Consider the following 12,293-nt stretch of genomic DNA (forward strand, 5'->3'; position numbering starts at 1 on the left):
TTCATGATTTTCCTTGAACTTTTGAGTGAATTGGAAACCAAACTGACACTTATGCAGACCTACTATGTGCACTGCATGCATTGCCTCATATAGCTTCCACAGCCACTCAGACGGCAATCATCACACTCATGTTTCAGAAATGGAGGTCTCTAGAAAGCAGGGGATCAACTCAATTTCCATGACCAGTCACACTTGGAACTTGAACTTCAGAGTATGCTCCTTCCACCAGAATACTACCTCCTACAGTGAAAGGCTGAGATTGATATATTTGAACAATACAAATGTGATTAGAAAACTATGATATATATATATATGTCATATATATCATATAAATATGTATATATATATATTAACTACTGAAGCATCAGTTTACCCAAAGATAAAAATTTGCAGTGAGCTAATCTGAGGGTACTTCAAGAAGTTAATGGAAAAGGGAGTCAAAATATAAGCTTATCTTGGTGCAAAAAATGCTGAAATCCATGCATGGTTTTTACATAATAAATGTTTGAAGACTCCTTATATTTCTAAGTTTTGAACTAATGAGACATTTTCTCTTATCAAAACCTTTAGATATATTCACTTAACTTATAGGATATCCACCTTTTTGTAATAGTAATGCTAATATTGATTTGTGATTCAAAAATCTGTTTTTAAGATGACAAAACAATACGATGAGAAAACTGGAATGAGATGAATGAATGAATGTCAGAGAATCAAAATGAAGTTAGAAAGGAAAAAGTTATCACTATAAAACTCATGGGAGAAGAACTTTTTTAACTGCATGATGAGTAAGGTATTTTCTACAGCCTCTTGGTCACTTAGAGAAAATACTCTTGGTCTCCAGGGGGTGCTACCTGTTATCATCATGTGACACTGTAACAGTAATATTTGCTGAAGTGAGGAGACCTTCCACCTGCAACTGGGAACTCTGTCTTATACTTTGCACATCATATTTCAAACCAATTAGAGTGGACTAGGTGTAAGGATTTGAAGTCTCCAAGGGTGGGTATCTGGTATAGCAGTCAAAGCAGCAGCTGGGATGCCAGCATCCCATATCAGAGTGCCTGGATTCAAGTCCTGATTCTGCTCTCATTCCAGCTTCCTGTTAATGCACACCCTGGGAGGCTACCGCTGACGGCTCAATTACATAGGTCCCTGCAACCCTCGCTGTTGACCTAGACTGTTTCTAGCCCCCAGCTTCAACCTGCACCAAATGGAAGCAAACCAGAGGATAAGAGGTTTTTGTCTGTCTCTGCCTTACAATAACTAAAATAAATTAAAAAATTTTAATATATAGATTTATATAAATTGGGGCATCCTTACAGAGCTGAGCCTCTCTCTTTTCAGCTTCTGCTTCTCTCAGGTGCTTTCCAAAATTCCGGTTCCGCAGCTCCCTCATCATGCGCTCAGCCTCAGCCAGCTCCCTAGAAAAATCTCCCGCAGGCAAGTAGTTTCCTTCTCCGTTTGCCCCCGAGATCTGCTTCAGGAGAACTGGAAAACAATGTGCAGTTGATTAAACTGGGAATTTGGGGCTCCAGCAGACTATTAGAAAAAAAAAGGCAGGAACTTTATGGAGGTTTCATATTAGTTTTTGGTAGCGCTACAGGATCTTTGTCGTAATACTGAACTCAAAGGGAAATTCTCCCAGCACACAACAAGGGCTAGGTAAGAACAAGAGAACCATTTCACTGGATTGAGCGACTCTCCTTACTGTGCACGTTCCGGATGACGCTTTTAATCTTCGTGTCCAGCTCTTTTGCTCTTTGGGTTGTCTGGTCAAGATTGTTATAGAACGTTTGTGCTTTTCTGGAATTTATTTGAGCCTAGAGGAATAATAGATTAATAAGCAGTATCTTAAGTGGATGGAGAAAAGAAAACATATTTTAAAAGTAAGAGAAAAAAAAAGTCAAGGTGATTAACACCTTACCTTTTCTTGCAGAGTTTCAAATTCACCATTCAAATTACTCAGTTCCTTCTCCAGGCCGTCTATTTTTGATCCATGACTTGAAATGGCAGAGCGGTAGTTGAGCAACCGATTCTGAAAGTAAAACCCTACGTGAACCTCACTTTGGCCTAGACACTTTGGCTAAATCCCACCAAATCTGGTAGAGGTGGAAACAAAACGAAAACATTTGTTGAGTAAGACTGATGTCTGGTCCACAGGGGAAATGGATTCTGTGAAGTAGAACATGGAGAATCCACTCTCTAATGTAAATTGAGATGATGTAAATTGGATGGCTTTTACATTGCTGCTTTATATTTGTAAAATGTAAAATCTGGGAGATCAAAGATACTTTACTTGAATGAGTGACCCATTATAGACAGGAGGGGGATGCTACTTACCTGATTATTCATTTCCAGGTTCTATAACAAATGAAGTTTTTAAAAAGCTAGGGTTAAGCTGGCAATACTAAAAACCTGTGGTTAACCTGAAATGCTACTTTATGTACCTGATAGTTACCTCTGGCTACTTTCTTGAAAGTACATTAGGTTCAAATAATCCAATCTAACAGAGCTGGAGAGGAAGTCACAGCTCACGGGGTGGAGAACACCTGATGTCATGAAGAGAGGATGAAAGCCCAAAGGAGCTGAGTGACTTCGCCATGGCTGTGCAGCTGGCGACGGCTGCGGGTCCCTGTCCTTGTCATAAGACTAAATTGCCTCATTGCTTTGAGAGGGTGATATTGCTGCATATAATATCTGCAGCAGTGATTATTTTCAAGACTTTAGGAAAAAAGTGTTAATATCTTGAAAAAGTTGACAAGATAAAAACGATACTACTATGCTCTCCATTTCTATGTCAGAGCCACAAGCCTGGGTGCCAAGCCTAGGTCTCGGAGCCCCCTAACCCTTGTCCCCTTCTGCAGTCACTTGGGGATTGTTACGGTAAGCTGTAGGGTGGGTTTTGGTGCTAAGTGAATTAGCATGTTCTAAAATGCCACGTACCTGAGCAATCAAAAATGTCTGTTCCTGTCTCACACTCGCTCCTACAGAGTTATCAGTGTTTGTGTGATGTAGCAAGAAGATAATTTTATTTGAATTCTACTAGTTATAATAGACACTGAGGCACATCACCCTGTGGAAGTGTTAGTAGAACACTTATGAGGAGTCTTGGGTGAAGCACAGGCTTGATTCTGAATTCTTCCAGAACCACTATGTACTACCTGCACCTTCTCCATGTGTGCTAAACAGAAACAACGCTCTTCCTCACGGGGAGGTGGCGAGGCGCACAGAAAGCAGCTTAGAGCGGAGCCCCACACAGAGCACACGTGCGGAAAGTGCAGGCTGCAGCAAGGAATCAGCGCAACGCAGTCATTCGTCCTCAAGACGTAAAGGCGTGCTTTTCTCTCACCTCTTTATCAAGTCCATAACCCATGGACTAAAATTACCCTGAAGGGATTAAAAAGAGCCATTTTTCTAGAATGGCCTTTCTGTTCTACACTCACATACAGCCACTAGACTCAGCCTTCCTCCCAAACACACTTCACTAAACTTTCCCAAGGCCTCTTCCGCTGTGTCTGCTCTAGGCTTTATCTCATCCATCGAAGTCTCTAACATCCATGAGTATACTTATCCCTTCCATCATTTTCAACGGGGTCTCTTATAACTGTTTGATTTCTCATCTTGTTTGATTTCTGGTGGATTCCTAACCCCTCAATTGTCCTACTTTCCCTTCTTTCTAATGGATACTATTTTCCAAAGGAATGTTCTGATTGTCCTCCTCTTCCTTTTATCTGAAGTGAACCCATGTCTTGGTGGCTGCTTTGGTTGGGTGTCTTTTTCCACCATTGTTTATCTGTTGAATAAATGTTTGCAGGCTCATACAGTGAGTGGAGGTTTCCCCTCTCTCTATCTCCTTGGGCATATCTGGTGATCCTATGAGTAACACTTAGAAGTGTTAGCTCTCTGTATTCATGAGTATGAGCAGTTTCTACCAGTAAAATTGTCTTCATTTGGACAAGAGAAAGAAGGAAAACAGCCCCTCCTGGAGCCATCAGTGGAATCAGCCTCTCACTTCTCCTACCCATTCCTGCAGCCTCCTGGAGCCATCAGTGGAATCAGCCTCTCCCTTCTCCTGCCCATTCCTGCAGCCTCCTCCCACCACCAGGGCTCCACTCTGGGCCCCCAGGTCATTTACCCTCAGCTCCTTGACTTGGGTCTCCAGGCGCCTCATCTGCTCCAGAGCACCTGCGCTGGCACGCAGACCCTGCAGCTGCGACTTGACCATCTGGAGCTCCTCACCCATCGTGGCCAGGTCATTCAGGAGGGTCATCACGCAGCTGTCACAATCTGCAGGGGCCACAGTCAAAGGCAAAAGTGCTGCAGGCTACAACTGCAGGCAGGCAAGGAGGGCACAAGGGCCGTGTAGCCCAGTTCACATGCACACAGATGGCTGCAGGCTGAAACCACAAGCCTGGCCTTCTCAGGGGGTACAGACTGTAAGAAAAGCAGAGCCCTACACACGGGAAGCCTTTGGAAATACAAGGAGGGCTCTGTGCAACTTATGGCTTATTTTGTATTTGGGAAAATAATAATAAATCACTTTTGTTTGTGGAGTGCTTGCTACTTGACCAGGCATTGTGGTGGGCATTCACAAGCATTTTCCTTGTAGTCCTATAAGCTAGATTTAGTTATTACAGGTTGAGTATCCCTTATCCAAAATGCTTGGGATCAAGTGTTCTGGATTTTGGAATAGTTGCATATATATAATATTTGGGGGATAGGGACAAAATCTAAACATGTAATTTATTTCTGTGCACTTTATATACATTTAAATAACTTTGTGCACGAAACAAAATTTTATAATGTGGAATTTTTCACTGTGGCATTTTGTCAGTGCTCCCAAAGTCGCAGATTCTGGAGAACTGGGGTTTTGCATTTTTGCATTTTTGGATTAAGGGCACTCAGGCTGTGGTCTGTTTTACAGATGATGAAGAAATGGCTTGGAGAAGTAATGGCTGTTTGCTGGAAGTCAGCCGGTGGCTAACAGAGGCTGGATTTGACCTCAAGCTGTGCTCTTCCCGCCTCCTTCCACCGTCGCCTTCCCAGATTGGACACCACATGTCTAGCGTGGGTCTCACAGATCTTAAACTAAGCCCCCCAAAGTGGACAGGGGTAAGGGCTTCCTCTTCTCACCATCACATTCTTCTGTTGGGCTGCTGTCTTTAAGTTCTTGGTTCTGGTTGATGCAATCTGAAATCAGAAAATAACCAAAGAAGATACTCACTCTTCTTCTGTTTCTTAGCCTGGTTTTCAGGGAAGTTTATCTTGGAAGATTTTTTTCATCCAATCATCCAAGAGCGCTGCTGGCTCGCTCTTCTCCCTCCCTCTCCTGCGCCACTGCTCAGGGAACTCCTATCTCCCAGCAGGCTTTGCTGCTGGGATTTCTTCTGTGGCCTCCGTGCTCGTACATTCCCTTTCTTCCACACCAAGGTCCCTCACTGTAGAGGGCCATGCTTTTATAATCAAGGAAATCTCCTAACCATTAGTGTCAGGCTTTATTCATCGCATAGCCTCCTCCATGTTCACGCTTCTTCCAATATCATCCAAGTACACTGAACAAACCTTCATTGAGTACCTTTGTGTATACACTGTGGGATGGGGCCTTGTGCTAAGTGCAAGAAGTACAAAGGAACAAGACAAAACCCCTAGTGCCCTGCGGCTGAACAGTCCCACAATTCAACAGATGCTGTGTAGAGACAGGCACACACACATCAGCTGGGTGTTGAGGTTCTCAGCTATAGTCAGGAGGGCCTTGTGGTCATCCTTGGATACTTTCTCCTTCTACCACTTCTATTCTTTCTCCTACCACATGTTTTCATACTAATATGCCCTCTCTCTTCCCTCTACAAAATTATCTAGCTTTGCCACAGCAAAACTTTAAGTGTGAAATTCTCATAAACATGAATCTTTTGCATTTTGAATGTGTCATGGAGGCACTGGCTATCCTCTCTAACTTTGTGTCATCTGAAAACTGGGCAAGCATGCCTTCTGTCACTCCATCCAAGTCACAACTGTTGAACAACATGGAGCTGAGGATGCAGTCCGGACAACAATAAATGCCCATTCTAGCCGGGCCTTTATCCATTTACCCTGCATTCCTTCAGAAATGATCACTCAGATTGAACCCACACGTGTGGGTTTAGTTCTTCATCTTGTCCACTAACTACGAGAGATTTATCTAAGGGTAACACATTGCATTTTCCTGAAAAATCATATTAATATTCTCCAAGAGGGAAAAGGTTAGCTCTCCTTTTTGCTTTGAGTTGCCCCTGATGAGCACATAGCAACCTCCACTAATTTTATTCCTTTGGTATGTAAAAAGCATGTCCATACCCCCAACATCTGTATTGCCACAAGAGTATTTTGACTTATTTAGATGCACTCATGAAGATAGATGAGGTGACAATACCCTGCTATGTCAAAGGAAAATCTCAGCAAAAATCACCAAAAGTAGGGTCTGACATTATTTTAGCTTTAATTAGTTGGGTTTAAGAAACAATTTACTTTAAAACGTCCTCCCAACTGCAGTAAGTTATTCTCACAACTGTAAGTGCCAGCTAAGCACTCCCAGAGTTTTCAAAACAAGGGGCAATTTGTCAGCTGGGATTGTGTAGGAAGCTTCTTGAAGACATGGGCTTGGCTTCTTAGCCTGTTGTTTTATACCAGTCTCATAAATGCAGGTTAGCAAAGGTGTGTGTGGATCTTACCTCCCGTCAGGGGGTCACAACTGCCCAAGTGGCCATTGCTGTTACAATTGCATGGTTGGCAGCTACCTCCAAATTTCTGGGGATTCCCAAAATATCCTGGTGCGCACCTATACAAACAGAAAGGAGGAGAAAGATACAAAGAAATCCTTATTTATCCTACCCAATTCCCTGAACTTTTAGCTTCCTGTTTGGGCCATGGTGACTCTATGGGAGGAAGACTGCACTGCCTTGCAAGAAAGTGTCTCCCTGGCAATTTAACATTAAAATGGTGTTTAACACAAGAGTGAGCCTGGTGAGGGCAGGAGGCAGGCGGGGGTTGCTCCTCTCCTTCCCTCAAACACCATGATGGCTAAATAGCAGATGAACAAAACGCACATGGGGGCCAATGGTTTGACCCATATGGAAATCAAGAGTGGTTGAAGTTCATGTGAGACTTACATTCCTGAAGATCTAACACACATGTTGTTTAATTCAAAGCTAACTTCCTTATAGAAACAAATGTAAAGGTTCATATAGTTTCATATTTTGCACGAAGATTTTCTTTTTATCCTTCCTATTGTATTATTTCAAGCCTGCATAGTTCCTCTTTGCACCAGTTGCTGCAAGTGCATATATAATGAGCCTGAGTGACTGGGAGTGCTGCTGCCATTGTCTTTCAGTACTAAAGGTACTCTAGATAATTCAGTGGCAAGCACTCAATTCCTGACTTCCAGGTCTGAACATCGTATTTCCTGGATTCTTAGATTTTGTTTTTTAAGAACTATAACACATGCATGTTAATGTTTCTGGAGTTGGGGTATCAGTGTCCATGAGCAAATTTCTATTCCCTGCCCAGTCATTCCCAAATTGTCCTTAACTTGATGTTTGATGTATTATCATCAACAGAACTGATAGAATCAAGGGAATATAGGATTTAACCTTTTCCTCTAATTTAAAACTTTGCATCAAAAAACTGTTAGGCAATTTTAATGCACTTTAGTGATGAATACAATGGCGATGTAATGGAAAGGACATGGGCTTTGGATCAGGAAGGTCTGGCTGGACCCCTGTCTCTACACTTAGTGGTGTGATATTGGGCTATTTTCACATCCCTTGAACTTCAGTTTCTTCATCAACTTCCCCCATGAAAATATGAGTTCCAAAAAGACATTTCTTTGGTTGTTTTTCTCACTGATATATGCCTAGGTGCCAGATAATCATTTGCTGAATGAATGAAAGAATGCATAATAGCTACAGAGGTCTAAGGCTACAAAAGATAATGCAGTAAAAACCTAGCACGATGTCTGCACACAACTGACATTCAATAAAGGGTAGCTATCAATATAAGACATGATCAAATATTCATCTTATAATAGGTTCACTGGAAATTATTACATTTCAGAAAGTAGAACGGAAACAGAAAACCCTGTGCTCCCTAATTAGTAAAAAGGTTACTGGGTGGGGGACAGTGCTGTGGCATAGTAGGTTAAGCCTCTGTCTGTGGTGCCAGTATGCCCTATGGGGGATGTTACACTAAGTTTGGCCTAAGAATGCCTCTGTACTTGAGTCCTTACATAATGAACTGCGACCTTAGTCCATAGACTAACTGAAAGCTGTTTCACATAGGAGCATGCTTTTGTAACAAATAGCTGAGTCTCAGCCAATCAGCAGCCAGATTTCAATCACAGGTGGCCAAGATCAGACCATGTTCAAATGGCTCAGACACTCAGCGGTAACCAGTTGAGCTGTTTTCGTACCTCCCTTCCATCTTCTGCCCATCAGTGCTGTCTCCCCATGTTCTGCAGTGGAGCGCTCTCCAGGTTCTGGGTGCTGCTGGGTTTGTTAATTATTATTTGCTCAATTACAGGCTGCTAAATCTAATTTGTCTCAAGTTTTTATTTGAACATTGGGCACTGTCATGATATTATTGAAACAGAAAGAGACTACTAACATAACATTGGGTGAGATAATTAAGCAAAGTAAAATAGGAGTCTCCTGTTGCCCCTTTTTTTTTTAAAGCCCATGCACATAGAATTGATCTGAAAGAATACCCAGCAGGGCTGGTGCTGTGGCATAGCAGGTAAAGCCACCACCTGCAGTGCCAGCATTCCATATAGGCGCTGGTTCGAGACCCGGCTGCTCCACTTCCAATCCAGCTCTCTGTTGTGGCCTGGGAAAGCAGTAGAAGATGGCCCAAGTCCTTGGGCCCTGGCACCCATGTGGGAGACCTGGAGGAAGCTCCTGGCTCCTGGCTTCGGATCAGCACAGCTCTGACCATTGCAGCCAATTGGGGAGTGAAGCAGCAGATGGAAGACCTCTCTCTCTCTCTCTCTCTCTCTCTCTCTCTGCCTCTCTTTCTCTCTTTGTGTAACTGTGACTTTCAAGTAAAATAAATAAATCTTAAAAAAAAAAGAATACCCAGAAAGCTTTCAACAATGGTTTTCTGTGGGTAAAGTGACTTGAATGGGACCGAATGTGAACACATACAAGTGTAAAGGGGCCCTGGAGGGGTGTGGAGGGAACCTGTTTCTCTGCTCAGCATTATTATGTCATTTTTATGATTAACATGGGTTAATTCTATTCTAAAATTGTTGTAAATTTTAAGATATCTTGAAAATATTGTAAGAATATAATTCATTTCTTGTTACTTTCACAAATACATTTTTCCCCACTAGACTCTAAGTACTTTTGTTTCATGATACTCAGCAGTGCCCTATGCAAAGCAGCTGAACAAGAAAACATGACCATGAAGACTAAAGCTTGGCTTCATGGCCCTCAATAATTATTTTTACATTTTTCCACTCTACTGTCTATCCTTTCGTTTCACAAATATTACTGAACAATACCATACCATCACCAGCGGTGGCTGCTTTGCCTTGGTTTCTTTTCGCTGGTGGAGTAATGAATTATTGTTCAGAGATGAAAGTGGGGACAAACCAAAGGTTCATTGAAATATGCTCAGAAGCAGGAATGGGACATTAGAGAGAGCGCATGGCAGCCTGTCTTCCTGGCTTGGGCTTGAGGGACAGTAACTGGTGAAGTGGCTGCGATGCTCACGACTGGCACTTTTGATTGACATCTGGGAACTGCACACCTTGACCTCACTTTATATGTGGCTTCCCAGCATGTACTGGGAATGCCCCCAGTGCGGGGGTGGAGGTGGGGCGCAAAACCACAATGCTAATTATGTTATAATGATCTAATGATCATATAATGAAGTAAGGTTGCTCCGGTGTCAAACTGTTTCCTACTGAGCATGTGCCCTAACTAGAAGTTTCTGGTCTGGCTGAGTTCCTGTTTTATCAGAACGCTTTAGCCACAAGCTAACCTGCCAAGTGGGTGGTCTTGGGTAGCTCCCAGCAGACAGCAGGGCCCCTGGCCCCCTCCCTAGTCACTCCTGCTTAACCATCTACCTGACAACACAAGGCACCAGGATTCGGAAACAAACAGAATGCATACTGTTCTGGAAAGAATTCCAAATATAGTTGTGGGGCATGCAGGGAAATCTGGGGTGGTGGGTGTTTGTGTGCAGAAGTATATGGAGCTGCATGTGCGTACAGGTAACTAGGCATGCGTACACAGGGGAGGTGGGGTACGCAGAAATGAGTCTCCACGGGGAGGGAGAACAACCATGGAGGAGGGGGATGAATCAGGTTGGGGGGAGGGGATGTAGAAATGGGGGGAAGGCAGCAGGGATGATGTGTAAGGAGGCTGGGTACACACGAATGGGTGCTGGGCGGTGCACAGGGCCATGTGTGGTATGTCCCTATGTCGGGCCTCATTCTCAGCTTTCTGACACACACAAGCAAGAAAGAGCAGGACGTTAATGATTCGCTAAGTGAGCTGTCTTGTATTTGTCCCAGGACACCTTCCTCCAGCCTTCAGGATTACTAGCCCCACCCCTAGCTCAGAGCCAGCACCTAGCAGGGCCCCACCCACTGCCCAGGTGCCCGATGCCCTGCCCTGCCCTTCCCCCACCTGTGGGGGAAAGGGGAAGTCGGACCCACCTCTCACACTGAGTTCCCATGTACCCGGGTTTGCAGGAGCACCTCACGTTCCCCCCATTCACGACACAGCCGGTGGCAAAGCTGCAAGAAGACAACAAGAGGTCTCAGTGAAAACAGACATCTGTGAGCCTCTGCTCACGGCTGTCCATCCCAGGGGCTGGCGGGGTGCGAAGGGAAAATTGAAAGCTAGGAGTTCGCTCCTTTTTGTGTGAGGAAAATGTTGCCCATCGAGACTTGTAGAGATAATGATGAATTATTTCAGCTGACACTGGGCAAATCGTGGCGCATAGGACTCAAGGCGTTCATTTCATTTCTGGCTTGGAGAAATGCATTCCTTCCCTTAAGACAGAGCAAAGTAACTCACCGCGGAAGAGATGATTACAACAGCACTTTTCCAGGAGCAGCAAGCAAGGAATAAAACAAGTCGAGGCAGAAAGAAGAACAGAGAGTTCTGGTTCTTCTAAAAATTCGTCTCCTTGTTTATGAGTGGTTTTATATCGTGCACGTAAATTGCCTTCTGGGAAGAAAAGTTGCTGGTGTGGGGGGGGGGGGGGGTGCCTGGGCTCGTGGTGCCCAGAATGGAGTACAGGGCCGGCCCGCCTGCCTTGGTATTTCTGTGGGTACAGTCAGTGGTGATTTGTATATTTTTCCAGGCCACGTTGTAGAATTTTGATCCCTTTTCTTTTAGCTCTAAACCAGGGGGTGAGGAATTTTTTTTTTGGCCAGGGGCCATTTAGATATTTCTAACATCATTTGCTGGCCCTACAAAATGACTAACTTAAAAATGAACCTGCTATGGAGTTATGGAATTTCGAGTCCCGCCAGCGGTTGCCTTGGCAGGGCCAGACCAAATGATCTCACAGGTCTCATGCAGCCAGTGGGCTGGGCGCTTCCCACCCCTGCTCCAAACTCACATGGAGCTGAGAAGCAGGTGTTTTTTTTTTTGTTTTTTTTTTTGTTTTTTGTTTTTTTTTTTTAAACAAAAAGACCATGGAAAACCCTTGTTGCTTTGTGAAGTGTCTGAGTCTGTCCATTGACCCTGCCACTGTCACACACCTGAGGGTGGACGCTGGGAAGGGGCTTCCTACTGGAAGTCCCATGAGACGGATGCAGATGTCACCTCTTGGGGACAGCTAGCAACCAGCAGCCGTGCAAGGCTTCAGTATAGCTGGAAGGAGTCTCGGGTGAGCCTAGGGTTTTATTGCTCAACCTGAGCAACCGCGTGCCCCTTTACCTTCACGGAAGCCAACAACACGCTCTACAACCAAAAATGGGAAGCTTTTGGCAAGCACCCCGTGGAAATTGTACTGCCTTCTGCTCTTGCCAGCGCTGTTCCAACAAGTCTGGGCAAGCATCAGGTGATAGATCCCTCCACAAATGCAGCTGCAGGACTGGACAGGCTGTGGTGGATCAAACACCGGAGAGCAAAGCTGGTGAGCATCCCAGAAATGCAACTACAGGTAGCTCTGCTGGGCACTGACTTCTGGCGACCAGAGCCTCGGCAAGCCTGATGCCGGGCAGCTAACAGGGCTGCCTCCGGGGCTCACCCTTGTCTCCGAGCTTGTCCACTATGGGGGCTTGATTCTCACACTGACCC

At 44.4% G+C, this 12,293-nt stretch overlaps 1 protein-coding gene across 3 annotated transcripts in view; it reads right to left on the reverse strand.

The window, feature by feature from the left end:
- Nucleotides 1-12,293, reverse strand: part of LAMA3 (laminin subunit alpha 3) — a 256,090-nt gene that overhangs the window by 49,989 nt on the left and 193,808 nt on the right. For all 3 annotated transcript variants that reach the window (XM_008261146.5, XM_051851337.3, XM_008261147.5), the window contains 7 exons: nt 10,697-10,777; nt 6,711-6,817; nt 5,137-5,193; nt 4,139-4,290; nt 1,928-2,038; nt 1,712-1,823; nt 1,324-1,491 (listed from right to left, as the gene is read on the reverse strand). In XM_008261146.5, the coding sequence (XP_008259368.3) occupies nt 1,324-1,491; nt 1,712-1,823; nt 1,928-2,038; nt 4,139-4,290; nt 5,137-5,193; nt 6,711-6,817; nt 10,697-10,777 (788 nt within the window). The remainder of the gene's footprint in view (nt 1-1,323; nt 1,492-1,711; nt 1,824-1,927; nt 2,039-4,138; nt 4,291-5,136; nt 5,194-6,710; nt 6,818-10,696; nt 10,778-12,293) is intronic.

The sequence above is a fragment of the Oryctolagus cuniculus genome, chromosome 10 (genome assembly GCF_051225735.1).
Source record: "Oryctolagus cuniculus isolate XC-2025 breed Fujian yellow rabbit chromosome 10, ASM5122573v1, whole genome shotgun sequence".
NCBI lineage: Eukaryota > Metazoa > Chordata > Mammalia > Lagomorpha > Leporidae > Oryctolagus > Oryctolagus cuniculus.